General features: G+C 36.8%; 1 protein-coding gene across 1 annotated transcript; it reads right to left on the reverse strand.

Annotated features, from left to right (window-relative positions):
• Positions 1–5,831: 5,831 nt before the first annotated feature.
• On the reverse strand, positions 5,832–13,521 carry LOC111999281 (uncharacterized; the record flags this gene model as incomplete). Its single annotated transcript, XM_065779796.1, is given in 6 exon segments — positions 5,832–6,065; positions 9,491–9,607; positions 9,701–9,925; positions 10,044–10,227; positions 12,008–12,468; positions 13,069–13,521. Coding segments are annotated over 6 exon segments (1,284 nt in total), but the record flags the coding sequence as incomplete, so codon positions are not given.
• Between the last annotated feature and the right edge of the window lie 10,192 nt (positions 13,522–23,713).

A 23,713-nucleotide genomic window follows, 5' to 3' on the forward strand; every position in this document is an offset into this window, starting at 1 on the left:
AAAAAAAAAAAAAAAAAAAAAAAAAAAAAAAAAAAAAAAAAAAAAAAAAAAAAAAAAAAAAAAAAAAACCAAAACAGAATAATTACAAAAGAGAAAGAGAGCTAAAAAAAGAGGAGAGAGAATCACTAGTCGTGAGTTCCCAAGCCCGAAACCAATCAAAAAGAGTCCCACTAAAAGAGGCAACTAACTGAACACCTGAACTATTCAAATCTTCAAAAGTCTTTCGATTCCGTTCCTTCCAAATACACCATAGGATGCACAATGGAACTAAGTTCCAAATCTGAGACAAATACTTCCCCAACCAATTCCACCAGCCAAAAAGCAAATCTGGGATCAATCTAAGCATAACCCAAGACAAACCAAAAGTTATTAAGACAAAACTCCACAACTAATAAGCCATCTCACAATGAAGAAGTAAGTGGTCTACCGTCTCTCCATAATGCCGACACATAATGCACTAATCTACAAAATCCAATCCCCTCAATCTTCTCAAGTTATCACCCGTTAGAATCTTATTCCAAGCTACACACCAAACAAAAAAAGAAACTCGCTTAGGAGCCTTTACTCTCCATATTCCTTTCCAAGAAAAGACAATTGAGGGAGAATTCCGCAATTTGTTATAATACGACCGGATGTCAAACTCCTCATTAGGCTTCAACTTCCATCTCATCCGGTCTCTAACATCCATAGGAGGAGTATTAGCTCCTAATATATGAAGAAAATGCAGCCCTTGATCCATCTCTCAATTATTAAATTCTCAAATAAAACGAACTTCTCAAATTCTTCTATCCTCCACCCCCTGCCTTGACAAAGAAGCTTTTACAGATGCCTCCTTAACAATGGCAATTCCATACAGCCTTGGGAAAGCCACTTGGAAAGGTTGATCTCCATACCACCCATCCTGCCAAAATCTCACTCTATTTCCCAACCCAACAACAAACTGGCAATGCTTGCTAAAATCCCCCCATCCCATGTGAATACCTCTCCACAAACCACACCCATGAACTCTCCTACCTAGCTTTGAGGTCCATTCCCCCCATTCTTCCCAATATTTTAACGCTATCACCCTCCTCCATAACTAACCTTCTTCCTTCCCAAACCGCCACAACCATTTCCCCAATAAGACCTTATTGAAAGTAGTAATTTTCCTTATCCCCAAACCACCATTAGCTATAGGCGCACAAACTTTATCTCATCCTACCAAATGATTCTTGCTATCACCCCATAGAAAGTCCCTTTGCAACTTTTCAATCTTATTAGCCACATAAGTAGGAATGGTGAATAGAGATAGAAAATAGGTAGGAAAGCTAGATAACGTACTCTTGAGTAACATCAATCGACCCCCCTTAGACAAATACAACTTCTTCCACCCAGCTAATTTCTGCTCAATTTTTTCCAAAATAGGATTCCAAATTGAAGGGAAGTTATGTGAAGCCCCCAACGGCATGCCAAGATAAGACATAGGCAAAGTTCCAACTCTACAGGCCAAAATTTCCGCCAGGGCATGCACATCATCAACCTCCCTATTGAAACCATTTCACTCTTGTGCACATTAACCTTCAAACCTGTTACCGCCTGAAGACTGAGTAACAACAACCGAATATGAAGAATTTGCTCCACATTTGCATCACAAAATAGGATAGTATCGTCTACAAACAATAGATGTGAAACACATTCCCCACCACCCCTCCTTCCCTCAACTTTAAAGCCACAAATCAAGCCAGCTCCCTCCACTCTTCTCAACATCCTACTGAACACCTCCATCAAAATCAAAAATAACATAGGAGATAGCGGATCCCCTTGTCTTAACCCCCTTGAGCTACCAAAAAAATCAGTTGGAGACCCATTAATCAAATAGAGAACTGAACTGTGGAAATACAAGTATGGATCCACTTACACCACTTCACTCCAAAGCCCATTCTATTCAACAAATACAGCAAAGCCTCCCAATTCACATGATCATAAGCTTTCTCAATATCAAGTTTACAAATGACTCCAGGAATCCTACTCTTCCCTCGGCTATCCACACACTCATTCACAATAAGAACCAAGTCAAGGATTTGTCTCCCACCCACAAAGCTATTCTGGGTCTCAAAGATCAACTGATCTAAAACCACTCTCAAACGATTTGCCAAAACCTTAGACAAAATTTTATACACACTCCCCACCAAGCTAATAGGCCGGAAGTCTCTAATATTAGAGGCTTCATTCTTTTTAGGAATTAAAGCAATGAAGGTAGCATTGAGAGATTTTTCAAACTTACAATGTTGAAAAAACTATTCAAAGACCGCTAACACATCTTTCTCCACTACTCTCCAACAATGATGATAAAATGTCATAGTAAACCCATCCGGGCCTGGAGTTTTGTCCCCCTCCAACTCACTTACGACTTGAAGAATGTCCTTTCTCTCAAACTTCCTTTCAAGCCAAACCCTCTTCATATTCCCAATACGATCAAAACTCCAAACCCTCCACAAAAGGCCTCCACCCCTCAGACTCCTTGTACAAATTTTTATAAAACTGGACTACCTGATTAGTTACCTCAGATTCCTCCTCAAAAACCACCCCATCTACCTCCAAGGTCCTCAAATGATTATACCTTCTATGGGAATTAGCCATTCTGTGGAAGAACTTAGTGTTATTATCCCCTTCCTTGATATATAACATCCTAGATTTTTGTCTCCAAGAAATTTCCTCCAAGGAAAAAAGATGCTTCACCTAGGACCTCAAATCTGCCCTATGACATTTCTCCCCATCAATGAGACCAAAATCCCCTTCCTTAGCGTCTAATTTTTTCAACTCCTCCAATAATTGTTTCTTTTAACGCTCTACATTACCAAACTCTCGACAATTCCAATGTACAATGTCCTCTTTCAGAGCCTTTAATTTTTTTGCAAGCACGAAACTAGGTGTACCTACAAAATAATGTCGATTCCACCAAGATTGAACCCTTCCCACAAACCCCTCTGACTTTAACCACATATTTTCAAATCTGAACGGACTTTTCCTCCTTGCCATTCCCCCTGCCTCCAAGAGAATTGGACTGTGATCTGAGATAGGACGGGGTAAAATCCTTTGAATAACATCTGGGAAATGTTCCTCCCAGTCTAGAGTGACCAAAGCTCTATCAATCCTAAACATCGCTAGTTGATCAGTACCACTTGACCATGTAGAGCTACCTCCTTCCAGAGGCAAATCAATCAAGTTAAGATACTCAATAAATTCAGAGAATTTTTCCATAGCCAGTGTCAAACTTGTCTCACCCCTGCGTTCACTAGGAAAGCGAACAATATTAAAATCCCCCAAGCAGCACCACGGTATCCTCCAATACTGTGAATACCCACCAACTCATCCCACATGTGACCCCTCTCATTATTCTCATTTGGGCCATAAACCCCTAAACATGCCCATATAAAACCATCCCCCACCCCTTGCCACTTTACCGAAACCGAGAATGTACCAACCATAACTTCCATCTTATCCAAGACCCTTTTATCCCACATAATCAAAATACCACCAGCTATCCGATCAGCCTCCAAAACAGCCCAATCCACATATGGGCAGCCCCACAAACTGCTAACCAACTGTCTATTCATGCTAGCAATTTTTGTCTCTTGTAGACAAACAACATCACACTTCCATTCCCGCAACAAATTTTTCACCACTAGTCGTTTTCGAGGATCATTTAAACCTTTAACATTCCACGAAATCATTTTTATCTTCATTACCACAAAAATATCCCCACCTACTAACAGCAACACAAAAACAAACCTCTATCTCCGATCATAATTCACCGAAGAGATCAAGTTTTGCAGCTCTCTACGTCCCTTATGTTTGGACTTAGCCACTTTTTGGCTACCTGTTACTTTCCGATGTAACACATTAGCTATCTCCATCTCAGTTTCTATCCTTTGTAAAAAAGCAATGCACAACTTCTCATGTCGAGTCAGTGACAACCCAACCAATTTACTAAACCCAAGAATTTTGTGTTTCACCCACCCAGAAATATCTAACTTAGGCTCAATACTCAATATCTTAGTGACCTCCTCCAACTCTGCCAAATATGTCGACGCACTCGGAGTAATGGTTTGCAGAGGTAAACAAACTGACAGTTCTGTTTCACCAAAGCCCAAAGAAAAATCAGCTGCATCCTCCACAAGCATAACCTCCTTAGAAAGTCTTGTGAGTTCCTTACAGTAAGAGGAATTAACCTCCTGACCCAAAACTCCAAAGCCTAGTGACCCAACTCTTAAAAACTCCAAAAAAAGATCAAGAAAAAGAGCTCCAACCAATCTCAGCACAAATTCAAGAATCACTATCCTCTTACCTATAGAAATCAACCCATCCGACACCATATCGGAGCCCAAAATACTATTCCGGTCAGAGCTAAAGCTGAAAACCATCATCAGAGAAGACCTGGTGCCCCCCGACTCTCCTACCGGTGAAGCACACCACTCCTGTGTCACCCTCTGAAGAGTCTTGATGCGTCGCTCCATCTGTACCGGCAGAACAGGTCTCACCGGAGGCACCGAGCAGCTCACTCTGCCATTCTCGGCCTGGACCAATTCCTTCTGTGTCCTTATAAGACCTCCGACCACCTGTATCGGCAACTCAGAGCTCAAAAGAGTTCGAAATGGGCTCTCCCCAACCTTCTCGTGAATAAAGGTTGAGGATATAGGCCCTTCATAATTATTGGAACATTCCCCAGGCTCAAAAGTTACTGGGCTTGTGTTATTTTGGCCTAAACTAGCCATACTACTTGGTAGTTGGGCTGCCAACTTGTTAGAGCCCAGACCCAGCTTATCCTTGCTCAACTCCTTGCAAGCCCGTGGTACCCATTTGAAATTCTTTACTCCCCCTTTATTTCTGTCCCAGGAAACCCGCCTCCTTCCTTTCACATCAATCTCCACGATTAGACCACTCCTTGTCCAGCAAGATCTCCTTAAATCCCTCCTCTTACCATTTTCACTTACTTTTGAATTCAAACAGAAACTTGCTGGGATACATTTCCTGTTTTCTGCCGGATTTTGCTCTCCAAAATCTGACTCCTTATTAATGCTCTGCTCCTTCTTATCCCTTCCTCCCACCACCATCCTATCAAGCTTGCCCACCGGAAAATCCCCCACCTTAGCACCTGAAAATCTCTGACTCATTGTCAATAACCCCCTTAAATGATTCTGCCTCCCAACAGACTCCCCCTGAATCATATTTTTGTCTATTTCCTTGGTTGTAATATGTTGTGACTGAGTCTTATTTTTGGTTGCACCTGACCCTTCAATATCTCAACAAAAGACTGAGAGGGATAAGGCCCCAACATTCTCCTCTGTGGCATGGACACAAATTTGGCCTGGCCTGAACCACCTAATGCATATTGGTCAGAAGCCAACATCTTCCTCAGTTCAAGCCCAAAGCCCTTCCAACCATTTTGTGCTTCGCCTCCAGGAATTATGACAAATCTTCTATACCCGCCAACTTTGAGTTCAGACACTAATAGAAACTGACCAAGGAATTTGATCCTCGGTGTAAAGTGTACGCAGTGCCTCCTTCCCTAAGCGTAAAAAACTGTTTGGGATTGACTCCGACCACCGTGTATTCTATAATCTTCATCAACCATAATGCAGCATTCTTACCCATGAATACTGACTTCATGTAGTGTTTGCTCTATTCAAAAATTCGTAAGGAGTAAAAATTTCCTCCTTCCTCAACCACCAATTGAAAAAGCTTAAATTCAATGAAAAAACTACGAATACCACCCATACTTAAACCCAGAATAGAAATCTGAATCCTAAGCTAGAAAGGGGGAGAAAAAAACACCAAGTAGTAAGGCTTACCAAGACCATTCCCATCAACATTGCAGTGGACCCAACCATGCTCACTCTGTCCCTCGATTCAAACCATGTCCAAACTCCTGTGCAGGTTCCAGTAACAAGCCCACCCATAAGAGTGCCCATTAGTAGAACAGCACCTGAACAATCATAGGCAACAAGTGCTTCTACTCCAGTTGACTGAAATAACTCCCAAGCATCCCTTGCTGAATGATTAAAGCTTTTGCCATAAACAGCAATCTGAAGAGAACAGGGGTTCACTTAAACAATGTTTTAGAAATGACAGTAGATGATGACAAATGAATTACTTTAAGAAACATCATATTCTTGATTGAATCCAAAAGGAAGAAAAAAAAAATTATTTATATAAGAGTCAACCATCCCAGACTGAGGCTGCTCAAATTGTAGAAGAAAGAGATCATGGTAATTGCAAAAGGTTGACATAGTAACCCTTAAATATGAGGGGAGCATTTTGAAAGCAAGAGGTGCTAATTTATTGTTTTTGACATTCACATGCATTTCCAATCAGATATTTTAAAGAGAGAGGCAGAGCAACATATATAGGGAAGGCAAAAGCTACTTAAGGTAAGAGAATTTAAGATATTAACTTGAAATGCAATTCAATTTGCAGTAGAAGTTCAAGGCTGGGGTGCCATTTTGTGTTTCTCTGAAAAGGTGGGCTGTTTGTGTAGGTTTTTTTTCCTCTTGCACCATCTTTGAAGGTTAAGAGATTTCTAGGTATTTTTATTTCTTCAGATAATGACCTTTCCTAAAATAATAAGAAAGAAAAACAATTTAATTTTTTTTAATTTATTATTAAAAAAAAAGGTTTTGTTAAATAAAACTCCAGTCCATACTCCATATTTACATTGATTATTTAAAACAATGCACTACTACCAAATAATTATTTTATAGACAAACACAACCAATGCACCTATATGGAATTGAAAGAAGAGTTTTGGCAAACTAATGAATAATGATGTTTTGGCAAAATGCACTTTTTGAAAAATTATATAGGAGACTAGAATTTTCTTAAAATTGCAAATAGAAGACAGGATTTCTGCCCTTGGAATCATGTCTTTAAGACATGATTTCAACTTTTATGCTACTAAGTTTGCAAAGCTAACTTGGCTTTTAAATAAATATTTGCAGTGAACTCCTGTTTTGAAGACACAATTTTAGTTCTGATGGTGAAATCAATCTGTACCAGTTTCTGGTTTCAGTCCACCAGGTCATTCTTCCGCAACAAATGTATCATGCTTGGCAGCCAAATTGGAGTTTCTAGAAGGGGAGAACAACAGAAAACTGAAGAAACAGAAAGAACCACAAGCCTTTGCTGTTCTCACTATGCTCAAAACTAAACTTTGATGCCATCATCTTCAATTACATAAATCCTGCCAAAGCTGCCGCAGCAATCAGCAGCCCCACCACTGCTATCAACCCCTAATTGCCAACTTACACAAACCCCATGCCACCATCACAAAAGCCAGCACACAAACCAAATCTCTACCACAGGCCACCCTTCAAAAACCTCACAACCTACCCAAACATACCTGATACCACAACTGAATCATCACACAACCCCACAAACCACGAACAAAACGCATCTACCATCATGGACTTGCCAAGCTCCACCCCAAGCCATCACAAACACAACCAGCCGAATAACATCCGCACAAAGTCAAACCACCCAAACCAAACACCAATCAGCAAAGATTGTTGCCAAAGGCCATCGGTTAGCCCAACCACTACCAACCAATCAAAACCATGCTCAAGAACTACCAAACGACAAACACAATTCACAACCAATTCAACTCTCAAACTAACAAGCACAACCTCCAATCAAATAAATCAATCTGAATCCATACCCAAAATCCAAATGAACCAAAACCCTTACATCACTTGAAACCACCAACTTCTTTTTTTCTCTCCGTATAGCTTTTTAAATTCCATACGTTCAATAATTCTCTTGTACCCATATCATTTTCCTCTTTTTTTTATCTATTTTATTTAAGAGAGAAATAAAAAAGAAAAATATTTGATATAACAACATGAACCAAGCCTTAGACCCAAAATTTTGGGATCAGCTATGTATTCTTTTCAGATTAGTTGTCAACCACATGTATTATTTTCCATTATTCTATGCTATTCAAAGTCTTATTTACTACTTTTGTTGTTTTAAGTCCTCTTCTACCTTTCTTCATTCCCTTTACTAAATCAACTCACTTTTTCTGATTAGTGTATTAATCACTCTCCTTTGCACATGACCAAACCATCTCAAGTGCGTGAGTCACTCTCCCTCATCTTTTCATCAATGAGGATCACCCCTATCTTTGAGACTCCACTTGGTTGGGAGGATGGAAAATTAATAGGGTAGAAAATGTACCTTGTGTGTGTTTTGGTAAAGAGGATGAAAATGTGAAAGGATAGAAAATGTTATTTGAAGAAATTTACTATTATACCCTTATTAAATAAGGAGAGGATAGAAAAGGTTGAGCAAAATAGTAAATTCCAAAGATACAGCATTTTCTCCCACACTTTTCCTCCCAAATTGGGAGGAAATTTTTTGGTAGGCTTCACCCTCCCCCTTTTTCATCCTCCCGCTTTTCCACCACACCAAATAAAGTAAAACTTCCAATTTTCCATCCCATTTTCCACCCAACCAAACCAACCATAAGCAAATTTCCTCATTTCAAACCCTATCTTCCCTTCTAATTCGGTAATTCCGCTTATCCATCTTGACATTGATGAGGGAGCTGAGATACAGGTTTGAGGACAGCTAAGAGGGGGATGATGTATAGTAAACTATAATAAAGTTAAAATGTGGAAATCGTGTCTTCCACGTGGATTTTTTTTTTTCAAATGCCATGTAAGCCTTGCCAACTCAACAGAAATCACGTCTTTAAGAGAACATTTAATTTTTTAAAATAACATTTTTCCAAATTAAACAATAACAATTTCCCAATTTTTTTAAATAACAATATTTAGCAAAAAACCGTGTGATTGGACCCTATGATTGCTTTAGTTATGTTGGGGGGAGATTCCATTTGGTCTAATTAACATTGCTTATACTCACATTCTCACGAATGAAATGATCACTATTTCAAAACCCAAATAAGTTTACTATCCATGATGCAATATCCCAATGAATTAAAAAGTCCAAACAAGAACCCTTGTCAATTCAAGTTTAATAGTACAAACCCAATTTATTTGGTTGCATAAGATTTTAAATACTTTTGTAATAACTCTTGCCGTCGCCTTTTGGGTTGCTCCCTAATACTAAAGCCTTCAATGTGCTCTAAAGCAGCTATTTTCACCATGCATGAACCATAAGCATTTTAATTTACTTGAATGTTCTATCTCAATTGGACCATTTTTTATTATGACCTAATGAGCCTATAACTTATTGTTCACATTTTTAGAATCTATTTCCGAGTGGACCCACTGAACAATCCAAACATCCAGATTCAGATAAATCAACAATGTAAAGTTTGTTAATTGGTTGCCAATGTTCAGCTCCACAAACATAGGCAACACTAAGCTTTCCTTGTACCATCTTTTTTTTTCACTGAAATGAGTTGATTGCATGTCCTAATACCAGAAATAATTTTCGCCATTCATATAGCTTACTTACATGACAGAGAAGACAAACAGAGAAGTAATACCTGAACATAGGCATACTTGTTGAAAAAACGAACAAGAGTCTCCACAAGATGAAATAAGAAATCAACACAGCAAAGTAAACACTCATTGTTGCCAATCTTTGACCGAACTCCCCTGATCTGAAATATATTTTGAAAACAAAAAAGGTACTAAATAAACACTAAAATTTGAAAGCAAGATAGTGAAACAGCCACAAAAACTGACTTGCGCACCTCCCACCGTAGAGTGCGAATAGCAGCTGTGAAGAGTGATCCATAGCAAATGCTGCCAAAAGATGTTGTCACAGCATACTGTAAAGACTTGATCAAGGAATTTGGAGGTATTGATGATGCTTCGCGACCACCATGGATGAGAACAAGAAACACCATCCCAGAAACTATAACATGTACAGTGTTACAGAGGACTGCACCAGTCCAAAATAAGCTTACAGAGAGAACCTGGATGCACAAAAGAAATATTTAGTATTATCACTAACTCAGGCTTATTCCAGTGGAAATTTCTTGAAATTCTCATCACAATAACCGATGGAATTAAGAGCAAAACTTGCCAGCTCACCACAAGAAGCCACCAGCATCCACTTTCACCCAAGCTTGAAGCCACAACACCAGCTGCTCCAAAAGACCATAATCCCATCCATAAAAGCATGACAAACATGAATGCATATGCTACTCTCATAACTTCAGGAAGACTCCACACCATCTTCACAGATTTTTGCAACACCAGCATGGTAAATGGCAGTCTATAGATGAACAACATGTACTTAGGTGAACAACTTTGTAGTAAAAGAAGACAGAAGAAGATCTGATTTCTCCAATACTGATTTATCCACAGAATTCATGAGAGAGAGAGACAGAGAGAGAGACAACAAATAACTAAGGATAAAAATGTTAATCAAAAGTTGAAAATGAGTCTGTTTCGAGCTATATTACACAACTCTAGGATGGACTGGTAGGGCATTCATATCAAGGTCCCTAATGGAACTACACAACAACAACAACAATAAAAGCCCTAGTCCCAAACTTTTTGGGGTTGCTTATTTCCAATCATAATAGAGTGACTAAATTTTACACTAACTATCAACCTAGTAACCTACCACAACCCTCCTCCTTTTCCTGAGCTTGGGACCAGCTGTGAACAAAATATATGACACTAAGCACAACACAGGTGGAGTTAAGGTCCCTAATGGAACTAAAAACCAAAAATATTGGTGAAAATACATATAAAAAAGAAGTAAAAAAGACCCCTACACCAAGAAAAAAACTCAACTAAAAGAAAGCTTCAAACCCCAACAACTTGGTACTACTTGCAGCACATCTCTAACATGTATAATTCCCCCCCCCCCCCCCTCTTTTCTTCCCCAAGGGGGATATTTGCCCTCTAGCATGATTTGAGAAACTATTTCGTTAGTAAGCACCTTTTTAGAACTATTTAGGAAACTAGCATTTCGAGCCTTGAAGGCTCGAGTTCTGAGTGCAAATGTGGCCTATTTTCCCCGTGGAACTAGAGTCTCTCAGACTCAAGTTCTATAGAGAAAGAAGCAGTCTGGAGAGAAGAAGAAGAAGAAGAACCCCGAAGGAAGCAACCCAGAAGAACAAAGAAGAAAACGCCTAGCACTCGCAAATTGTTTTTTCTTAGCAAAGGAACTTGAGTTTCTAAGACTAGAGTTCCACGTGGATTTTTTTCTTCCACATTAGATTGCCACCACTTACAACTTGAGTCTCACATTAAACTCGAGTTTCAGAGCCTCGAGATGCTAATTTGCTAAATAGTTTTGCAAACTTGACAACTAACTAAAATGTTCCAAAAATAATGCTAAATGCAAAAATCCCCCCCCCCCCCCCCCCAAGCACCCAATACAGTACCTTTCCAAATAAGCAAGAATCAGTACACAAAGGCCCCATTTAAAATTTACCACACCCCAAAATTATGATTAACACAAACTCCAACACGTTGCTGATATGATAGGATCCCCATATAATATATGCCTTCAGGACCTAGAAAAACCCTGTCATCTCAATTATAGCACAGACAAAATTTTAGGACCCCTTCAAAAGACCACCAATGATTTTAAACCTCATTGAAATGAATGGTGGGTGCTACTTACAAAACATTCATCTCCACTATTCCTGCAATATCACAATTTTCACATCCGTAGTTTATTTTCAAAATCAAGAAAGGATACAAGGGAGCAAGATCACCAATTTCATACTCATTGTCTAGCATTTTATGAAAAGCCATCAACGGGGAGCAACAATTACAAGGAAATACTAAACCCTAGTCCCAATCAACACATCTCTTTAACTCACCGATGGTTCATGAATATGCTTTGCAACAAACACTTCTATTTATTGAAAGTTAAAACATTATGGTATATTTTTCACAAATCAGGATTCAATGATAAAGGTATTCTACAATCATGCACCGATTAACATATTTTAGGAAAATTCCTTAGCAAACATCTTTGTAAAAAATAAGCTTAATACAAACTCATAAACACAAGGCAGATTCAAATTTTATACCTGTCTATTACCGATATGATATACAAGAATTGCAAAGCAGCACCAATTGCAAACACAACACCCCAGAAGAACTGCTCGCCCCAGAAACACAAAACACTAATCACAGCAAGATATGTAGTCAAAATGTGCACCGTAAACTTCATCATTTGATTCGCACGTGAACCCAGTAACAACAACCAAGCACATCCAAGAGCAGTCCCAACACCACCAGCAACAGCATACATCGGCCAGTAATCCTCCGTCAAGCCCTCATGGTGTTCTGTTATCCCAGCAGCATACTTATCAATGTTTAGCCTATCCTTTTTCTGAAACCTATTGAGCCCAAGAACCGTTAGGCCAAATCCCAAAACAACCATATGAAGCATAAAAACCGCCATCCAGAAAATATCACGCCAGTGACGTGATGACCCGGAAGCCAACGTTTGACCACCATCACCACTTCTCTGACTCCGGCTCACATTCTATAATTATTCACATATTAAACAATTACAATCAGACTCACAAGTTTTCAGTAAAATCATCAGAACACACACATATTTGGCCACTCATTACTGAATTACAATCAGACTCACAAGTATTCAAAAAACACATCAAAACACACATAGTTAGTTTTGGCACAAATTGCAGAATTACAATCAGACTAACAAGTACACAATAAATAGATCAAAATACACATAGTTAGTTTTGCCACTAATTGCTGAATTACAAACAGAATCACAAGTATCCCATAAATTCATTTAAACGCACACAGTTAGTTTTGCCACTAATTGCTGAATTACAATCAGACTCACAAATATACAAAAATAAAAAATAAAAAAAAAAATACATCAAAACACACATAGTTAGTTTTTCCAAAAATAAAAAGCCTCAACCGCGTAAACACAGAAATTAAACTGATTCTAAAAAAAATGAAAATTGGGTTTATAATAAATCAGCAATCAGATATCGATAAAATGATGGGTGAAAGAGTCAAATAAAAGAAAAAAGAATTTGAAGCAATCAAATTAGTAAATAGTAATAAAAGAGAAGGTGTTTGGATAAATTGAAGGAATGGGTCTCACCTGATCGGTGGCGGAGGAGGAGGAAGAGGAGGAGATGGGGCTCCGAGACTGAGAGTCGCTCATGGTGTGAGAATCAAACACCAATTCAGAGCCATAATTATATTTATATTTATATTTATATATATGGTCAGAGAGAGACAAACGTAAAGAATTCAATTCAGAGAGAGAGAAAGTCAATGAAGACTTTGGTGTTTTAGATTAAATAAAATGGAGGAGGGGGGAAACTGAAACTCAACGGCTAAGAGAGAGAGAGAGAGAGAGAGAGATATGCGAATGCGCCAGTAGTCGGTTTGTCTGTCTGAGCTCTCACTCTCATCTCATTGGAGGCGGAGGTTAAAGCGTTCTTAACCTTTCATTGGACTATGTTTTACCCAGCACTATTTATAACCCAATCCAATTCCAATGCAGAAACATGGATTATAAAATCGGGCGAGGATGTGGATGCAATAGAACATGACTTTTAGCAGCTAAAAACTCTCAGTTATTTCAACCTTAAAAATCTCTTATACAAAAACCATATATTGTACAGTTGAGCTAACTCATGCCCAATATTTAGAAAATGAACTTTATATATATTTATATATATATATATATATAGAAGTTTTGAAAATGATCTATTTGTTCTTGACACATATCAAATCTATGTGTTCATAACACATCAAATTTTGTATTAACTTTATGTTATTTACACACATTGAATTTCATATATTCTAGTAATAATTTTTTTTAATTCCCCTCTTAAATATCATGCAATTGTGGGATCCTCTTAAACTTCAAAAGTAAGGGCCCGTATGGATGAAGAGGGATTAGAAGGGAGTAGAATAGAGTTTGCTAAAAATAGATTATTTTTTGGCCAAATCTATACTACTCTATTCTACTCCACTCAATCCAGATGGACCATAAGTAATGTCCCCTATTTCCTCTCCAAAAAAAATAAAGAGTAATGTCCCTCTGTTAACTATTGGCAATAGTCAAAAGTTTTGTAAATCAATTAATTGGCACTTTTTAGTATTTTCAATGAAAATATCCAAGTTTTAAATTTTCTCTTCTTCAACTATAAAATTATCAAAAACTATTAGTATTCTTTCTCCAAAAAAAAAAAAACTATTGGTATTAAACACTATATCTCAAACCTTTAAATTTCAGTCAAATTTAAATCCAAATAAGTATAAGCGTGTCTAATAGAAATTTGAATTTTCATTGAATTTTAACGGAAGGAGGCCAAGTGTTTATTTCTGATAACAACAAAGATTCAAGACCACAGCTGGCACCCTTAGTTTCTGCAGACCAACAAGGATAGCGTGATCTCCTCCATAGTTTCCTCCCTTAGTTTCAGCAGAACAACAAGATATCAGCAACAAAGTGATAGAATTTCAAATAAATTCTAACATGCCCAGCAAGGATAGGCATGATCTCCTCCATATTTTCCTTACTCTTTCCTAATATATCTCTTATTACATTTACATCAGTTATGTTGTACAGATCCCACCTTTTAACATTTTATCTATATAAGTAAATACAAGAAATCTCTTTGCTCAACCATGAGACAGAGTTCTCAAAATTCTTTATGGTATTAGAGCCACTGGTGAGATAGAGAGATTTCCTTCTTCTTTTTTCAATCATGTCATCCTCATCAAATTCATCTCAAGTTGATGAGTACCCTTATCCAGTGACACAAAATGTTGCTAATTTTGTATCACTCCGTCTCTTCCACAAACTTCCTTCTTTGGAAAACACAAATGCTAAACATCCTTGAGAGTTATGATCTTCAAGGATTTATTGCAGGTGAAACTAAACCACCATCATAGTTTATCATGGACGCTGAGTCCAATCCACATCCAAACCCTGCATTTGTGAAATGGCGAAAATCTGACTGTCTAGTCAAAGGATGGTTGACAACCACTCTATCTGAAGAAGTCCTTGGCATTGTTGTTGGTCTCAACACTTCAGTTGAGGTCTGGAATGCACTTGTACATGCCTTTGTACGAGTTTCATTTGATTGTAGCCTTGCACTAAAGCAACGGCTCACTTCTATGACTCGGGGTACTGACACTTTGGCTGTGTATTTACGCCGATTCAAAGCTGTCTATGATGATCTTGCTACCATTGGCAAACCAGTTATGGATCAAAAGAAGTCATGGTGGCTTCTAAATGGACTTGGCAAGGAGTATGCAATGTTCACCACCACTATGCTTCGCCCTCCCGTTCTACCATATTCTGAAATAGTTACTCTCTTAGAGAGTTATTCTAAATGACATAACCTTGATGCACAACTAGCTCCTCAAATGGTCTTCTATGTCCAGCACAGCAACAAGAACAGAAAAAATAATGAAAGGCAAATATCATTCAATTCCAAAGGATGTGGCTTTGCTTAAGGTCACCAAACTACTCCTAAGACTTTTTAATACCTCAAAGTCTCGTAACCAGCCAATTGGTAGTAAGGATGAGGTTCCTATCTGTCAGATATGTAACAAACGGAATCATACAGCTCTTAAGTGCTTTAATCAATTTAACCATTCATTCTCTCCAGATAATATTCCAAAAGCACTTGCAATTATAAAGATTGCTGATAGTCAAGATTCTGAATGGTTCCCAGATACTGGGAGCAACAGATCATATCATAGACGATCCAAGTAATCTTGATTCTTTAACTCCCTATCATGGATCTGATGGTGTAATGGTTGGAAATGGACAAACTTTGCCTATTACTTATATTGGTCAAGCAACTATCAGTACTGGTGTTTCTTCGATCAAATTAAATGATGTTTTATTGGTCCCTGATATAAAGAAAAATCTACTCTCTATTAGCAAGCTTACAACTAGTTTTCCTTTCACTTTTGAATTTGATGGTATTGGTTTTGTGATAAAGGACATGACAACCAACCAAATAGTAGCGAAAGGGTGTAAACGAGATGGACTGTATGCTCTTGATAGAGGTGGACCATTTGCTATTGATGGAACCACGGCAAAGCTAGAAGGAAATGAGATTGAATGACAAAACTTCAGGCAAAATTCAAATACCAACACAGATTAAAGAAGGATATCTAAAACAAGAATGAAAAAACCCACTAAAATTTCAGAGAATTGGGTTTTGGCAAAATTCCTAGCCTTGAGTCAAAGCTTTCATCAAACATGTAAAAGGCTCACTACCAGTTTTGTGAAATTAGTATCTTAGTATAATAAATAAAAGAAAAAGAGAGATAGAAATCAATCGAACTCTAGAGAAATTTAGAGATAGAAAATACTTGTCGTGTGAGCTGAAAGAAAACACCAATGCCACAGATCAATTCTCTACTTTTCCATTTCCTTCTTTCAACCTTCAAAAAAAAACCATCATCAATATTTGGTGAAAGAAAATTGGCAATTTTGCCTCACTCGGTCTTCTTGCTTCATACAATGAATTGTGAGCTTTTCCATTTTTTATTTATTTTATTTTAATGAAACGACACCGTTTTCGCTCACCACTTAACTATTCCTAAGCTTCCTCACGCTTGGCTGTGATCTTGGAAGGGATGGAAGAGGGTAGCAGAAGTCTTGGAAGGGTCCTTTCCACACCTATCCATAACACATATCAAAGATCTGGAAGAAAGAAAGAAAGAAAGAAAAATAAAAGCAAAGTTTAGAAGCAAAAAGAAAGAAAGCAAAAGATCATACCTTTTGTGGGTTCTTTTTTTAGCACACAGGCCCAAGTAGCTGAGCAGGGATCCTAGGCCCACATGCTTACTATTTTAAGGAACTAGACCTGGTTCACTGCAGCTAAATTGACCTGATTTCAAACCAAGTGGTGCACAAAGCACGAATCCTACAACACATACATTCTAATATACAGAAAATATACGCATTGAATAGCAAGGAACAAAAAAGAACGAAATAATAATAAAAAAGAATAAAATAGGACGTTAGGGATCCTTAAAATAATGTGAAATACTTCATTATTTTCTTAATTCTTATAATACATCGTGCCCACCAGGATATGTTACAAGGTCCAAATAAGTTCAAAAATCACAAACTTAGATAGCTCTTCAGGCCTCTAAGACTTGCGAAGTTTGAATCCCTTTGAATTTGAGTGTGTTCTCTAGTGGCTGTTTGAGGATCCCGGATGATGTTTTCCCTCACTTTTCTTTCTTTTTGAATTCTAAGAAAGTTTTTTCTCAAGGATTTTTACTCCAATTCACTGTTACTAAATGTCTTTCACTGTTGACTGCTTCCCCTTTTATAGTGTCATCTTAGGGTTTATAGGGTACCATTGATTCCCTCTATTTGCTCCCCTGGGTACCAGAATTAATGTTGTGTCAGCAACATTGGTGGCTGGTCCCTTCCTCATTCTTCATTATTTCCTTCTTTTGAGGTTCCCTCTTCAAAAGCCCCCAACTAACTTTCCCCTTCTGAAGGGTCCTAAAGGGCTAACCTTTGATCTTTCTTTTTTCCAAAACTTCTAGAGTTCACCTTTTCAGACCCACCTTTTGGCTACTTTCCCCTTTGTCATTTTTCCCAAGTGGGCTGATTCCTTCCTACCAGAATGAAAGATCCCCAGCCACCTTCCTTCAGGGTTCTTCTTCATGGATTCCCTAACATACTAGGCCCTTGCTCATGAGTTGTTGGTTCCCAAGTCTTCTGATCCTTTATCTGCATCATTGGGTGGCTAATAGGGACATATATGTCCTTGTTCTTCATGTTTCTTGGCATGCCCCCTTGAGCTGTCTTAATCCCAACCTGGCCTTACTGCTCATCCCAAGGATTCCAGGCTCCTGAGAACCTCAAGTATCCTGTGCCAATTTTTTCCCTGGGCTCCCCAGCAATGTTTCTGACCTTTGAGGACTAGGTTGCACTTTTTTCTTTCCTTTGTTTCATGAGGCCCAAGGCTTGCCCATCCATGGATTTAGGTCCCTCCTTATGGACCCTTAATGGGTTTGGGCCTTCCCCCTTTTTTTATTGAAAGCCCAAATGTTTTTTTTTTCTTCTAGATTTCAATCATTTGTGTTGTTTTGGGCCTTGGCACAACATTGTGAATTTTTGCACCTCAACACCTTTCAACTCAAAGCCTTCCTTCACTCCGATCTACCCCACCCCCTTTGCTCTATTCAAATTGGCTGATATACCACCATTATCCCTGCCTTCTTTTTCTTTTCTTTTTTATTTGGTTTTCACATGTCAGCCAAACGAACTGTTTTGGCTCCACAAAAAACAAAAATTGACTAAACCAAAAGCACTCTAGATTAAACACTGTAGATTGAGCAAATCGCTCTTTTTATATAGTCAGTAGAAGTAGAAGAAGAATTGGCTAACCTTATTGGGGGAGCAGTAGTACTTGTCATTTTTAAATTGCATATTAATAATAGTCCAATCCATGTTTGGAGCATGTTTTGGTTTTGTGGGCTGTCCTGTTCAACTGTTAATTAATTAATAGGGTTTCTCTTCTCACAGCCTTCCACTTGTCATTCTATATATACTTCTAAAAATTGGTCTAAGGCAACAGCCAAAGATCGCATCCTATTCCTATAACTTTTCAAGACCACCAAAATCCAAAATAAAACATTGGATTTTATTCTTTTTCTTCTTGTTTTCAACATTCATAATTTGAGAATTTTTTTTTTTTTTTTAAGGAATGCCACATCCTAAAATTCCCATCGTAGGAATCACTAACCTCTTCGTTGACAATATTCAATGCTAAGGTTTTCCTTTTGGGTTAAGGCAATGTTATGGTTTTTTTTTTTTTTTTCCTTCCAAAAAAAGGACCAGTTAATGGGTGTGCTCTTTGAGCATCTATTAATTAACTATTTTAGAAAACATTTTATGAAAAATTGAAAAATATTCAAACAAATCAATTAGTTTTTCATTTTTCTATAAGAATTATGGGTGCTCGAGGACCGAGGATGAAGTTGAAAAGTTGCAATGTTGGTGCTAAGATGCCATGAGCCATGGGCCCGAAGAGGAAGGTCACCCGAGGAGAGGAAGGGATGAGTCATAGGACTCTGAAACATTCCAGGTGGAGAGAAAGGTATGAAGAGAGAGAGAGAATCTGTGATCATAGGGGAAGTTTCTAGTTTGGAGTAGCCTATTGCCTCCGCATTAAATGATGGGCAACAACTTTATCAGCTGCATTGATGAGGAATTAACATGAAAAATGCAAGCCACAGTAAAGCAAATTCCTTCCGCCACCTTCTTTAGATATAGAAAGAAACAAGTGTTATGATAGGAGGCATGTTAGGTAAGGATGGATGGTTGAGATAATAGAGAATGAGAAGTATATAAGAAAAAAGGGGTTTATAGAAAAAAGGGGGGGCAAGACACAAGAATCAAGAGATAAAAAGGAAACGAGAAGAACAATGAGAGAAAAGAGAGTGAACAGTAACATCTCTTATGTAAAGGTGGTCTCCTCGGGCCAATTTGTATTGAGAAATTGGTTCATCCATTTAATAAGATCTGCCTTTTCTTCCTTATTTTTCTCCTCAGACAGGGTCACCTTTTAGTTGTTTGTTTCCTTCTCTTATAAATTCATTGTTTTGGGCTACAGTTGGACAAATCCAACCACTATTCTAAGTGGGCTTAGGTTGTTAGTTTTTCTGGTCCTTGCAAGATTTTTTCTAAAATTGTTTATTAATAGATGCCCATTAGTAAAATTAGAAAATAAAAAATTGAAAAAGGAGTAATATTTATATCTAAGAAAGTTAACAAGAAAGTAATAACAGTCTTTAAGTACTCTCTCATAGTGCCCAAATACATCATGTCCCATACATAACAAACTAGCCATTGTAAATAAAGGATGGACAACTGTCATATTAATTCTTTTATTTTGTATCATAAGTGCTTCTTGTCCCCTAACTTCTTCCTCCACACGGATGTGTGTGATCAAAATCTCCAAGAGTGTCTCATTTTGTTTGTGTCGCAAAGTCTTTTGAAACTCCCTCCAAAATTGTGATAATTTATCAACTATGCTAACTACTACGAGATTATCTCCACTCTTTATGCTTTCAGATCTCAATTTTGCCACAATCATCTGGAAGTCTTGTGCTTGATCCACCATCAATTTCCCATCCACCATTTGGTAATAGAAAAATCTACTGGTAGTGTATTTCTTGCACAAGCCTCCTCGATATCATACTTTCTTTGTAAAGTTTTCCATATTTTCTTGGCAAAATTATAAGTTGTATCATAATAATTATAACAATGATCGGCAAGGCAATTCAAAATATAAGAGCGATAATTGTATTCATCTTTTATATACATATCTATTTTTGCTTGATGGAGATAGAGTTCTTCCTCATTCATCTAATCAGTATAAGCCTTGGAAAGATTCTTGTCAGTGACGATGTAGGCGAACTTGAGAAGACTCAAATAGAAGAGGATCTTTCCTTTCCACCTCTTGATGTTGGCTCCCTTGAAGTGAAAGGGCTTGTTGAGATCTCCAACAATCTCATTTGATTTCTCTTGTGTATGCTCCATCCTCCATGTGATGATTCTTCTTAAAGTTGTTGGTGCAAACACAATATTAATGGAATTAATACAAAGAGAAACTAAATAAAATATATGGATATAATTTTGACACCTCCTTCCTTCACATCTTCCTTGCTCAAGCCCTAGGACTAGGCCATTTAGGCTAGGCCTAAGGCCCCCTAATATAGAAAGGCCCCCAAATTAATATGGGGCTGTAAGTTTTTTTTTTTTAATTGAAAAAAGAGAGAGTTATTTACACGTTTTTTTAATCTTATAGGTCTTATAAATTGATATGTAACCGATCATAATAAATAATTCAATATTTTTTTCTATTGAAACGTTACATTAGTTTGTAAATTTTTTATAGTAAAATTTGTAGTAATTTTAGCATATTTTCCACTCAAAAAAAAATTATGAATTAATAGGAATACAACACAATCACTAATTCATTATTAAGTGAATGAAAAAAGCTAAAAATAATACAAATTTTATGGCAAAAAACTTACAAATTAATGTGACAGGAATATGATTGGTGTCACTAAAACAATATTTTTGAATAACTTTTTTTTATTGGTGACACGTCAGTTTGTAAAATCTACATAGTAAGTATCACTAGCTCACTCGGGGTGAATTAGTCTTATTAATTAGTAATAACTAATAATAGATTGGAAATAAAAAAAAATTATAATACAAAAAATAAACTAAATATTATTTAAATGATATTTAGATATAAAAAGGCTCCTTTAAAATTTTCACCTTAGGCCTCAAACTATCTTAGGCCGGCCCTATCCTTACTCATATATTTAGCTCAATATCTACTCCAATACATTTCAGTCTATTAATCACCACACTTAAAAATAATAAAAGAGTCTCTCATTTTCAATATGGGATTAAAAATTTCACTAACTCCCTTATTTTTCATATTGACTCTCATACCTTTATTTTATGTTGTCATATTTATTCATTTTAATTAAATAATAGTAAAATGCTACAACACTTTGTCTACTAGATCAAGTAGACCTATTTCAATATAACAATATTTTACATCATAAAAATATTGCATAATTTCACAAGAAATTTTGAATAATTATTTATTTATAATGGAGACATCATAAAATATCATGTCTGGCAACTTTCTAACATTCTAAACATTATATGTACTTGTGATCAATGCACACCTATGCAAGCTACTCTTACTATCACATTCCTAAACATACAGTCCTTCAATTTCCGCATCTATTGTGATCAATTATTTCCAAGTTCTTGCAAAGAGATGAGGTTCCAATGAAATCCAAAAATCGATGAAACCTTAGAGAGATTTTTTGACACCCCGTTTTGTAACATATGTTTCACTTCACAACAAGGGCAAAACCATCATTTTCTGATGTAAGGATGAAATCATTATTCATAATTTTGAAGCATATTCATGTATTAGAAAAATATTAGGTTTACACGCATTCATATTAAATTCTTATAGTGGCGGCTCTATGAATTTTTTTTAAGGTAGTCATTAAAAAACTTAAATTATACCAAAAAATCTAAGAAAAAGAAAATTTGAATATATTGACAACATAAAAAAAAATGCAAATACATGAACTTTTACAATTTCTTTCTTTTAATAAAATGAGAAGGCAAAATAAACTAATAAGAGATAAAATGAAAACTGTGAATGTTAAGATGCTAAGTTGCACAAATATCAACATGGGTACATGTACGGGTACAAGGGTACATCATTTTTTTTGAAAAACTATGGGTTATGGAAATTAATTAATTAATTAATCAATATGTTTTTAAATATCTTTGGACATAATTTATGTTTATTTTAGGTTTTAAAATTTAGTAATAACAATAAAATGCTTGAGAACATATATAAAACTATTATTTATGTTTATTTCAATTTAATAAATAAATAAATTACAAGATAATAATAACATTCCTTAGAAACAAAAGCATTGAGGAGTATAAGGCTAACTAAATAAATTACCAAATGTTATCGAAAGAAAATATATAAATAATGCTATAGATTTTTTTTAGAAGAAGAAAGAAAAAAAAATACTATATATAGAGGATAGATTAAATGCATTGTTTCTATTATTTAATAATAATAAAAATTCATTCTTAAGGTTTAAAAAAAAAAAAAAAAAGGCTACTAATTGCTTTTCCTTTTTTTTTTTTTAAAGGTTAGATTAAGACTTGGTCACGTGGCCTAGTGGGTAGGTGGGAATAAGAGTAAAACTTTGCAAAACATAAAAAGTAACAAATTTTATACACTTTACTCCAAAAATCTTCCACATCAGTATTTCTAAAACTGTGTAAATTTACATATACAGTAACCGTGCATATATGCACAATTACTGTAGCTGTGTATACTATTATTTTATTAATTTCACATTTCACACCTTTTTTCTCTCTCTTCTCCGTGCACAACGAACTCAATCTCAAAATTTTTCCTCTCCTCATTTTCTTTTTCCTTAGATACACACAAACACACATTCACACAGACAAATCAACATAGAGATACACAAACACACCCACACGGACAAATTAACAGAGAGACGCATTAGTGGTGGTACTGGTGTTGGTTGCTTGTGAATTGGTGGATTAGTGCTAGTGGCACTAGATCAGAGTTCGTGGGTCGATGGAAATGGGTTTGGATGCTTGTGGATTGGTGTTGGCGGCGGAGATCGGTGCTTGTGGGTCAACGAGAATGGGCTTTGATGCTTGTGGATCGATGCTGGCGGCAGAGATCAGTGCTTGTGGGTTGATTGGAACGAATCTCTGCATGTGCATCAATCGTTGTGGGTCGACACTTGTGGCGGAGATGGATGCTTGAGGCAGTTTAAGGGTCGAACACAGGTAGAGGAGATTTGATCGAGAGGGAGTGGAGATTAGACCGAGAGGGAGAGGAGATCTAAGTAAAGGATTGTCTATGAAGGTCTATGTTTAGAAATGGGTAGAGAGAGAGAGAGAGAGAGTAACAAAAAATCTGTGTTCAGAAATGGGTATAGAGAGATGGGTATAGAGAGAGAGCAACAAAAAATCTGTGTTCAGAAATGGGTAGAGAGAGAGAGAGAGAGAGAGAGAGAGCGCGTATCTATGTACAAAAAGGTAAAAGGTTAGTTGAGAGAAATAATAAAAAAGAAAGTGAGAAAATTAATTATTTAAATAAAATAGATTGTAAAATAGATGGATTGGTGTGGATGATTTTGAG

This window comes from Quercus suber, unplaced genomic scaffold, assembly GCF_002906115.3.
Source record: "Quercus suber isolate HL8 unplaced genomic scaffold, Cork oak 2.0 scaffold_218, whole genome shotgun sequence".
Taxonomy (NCBI): domain Eukaryota; kingdom Viridiplantae; phylum Streptophyta; class Magnoliopsida; order Fagales; family Fagaceae; genus Quercus; species Quercus suber.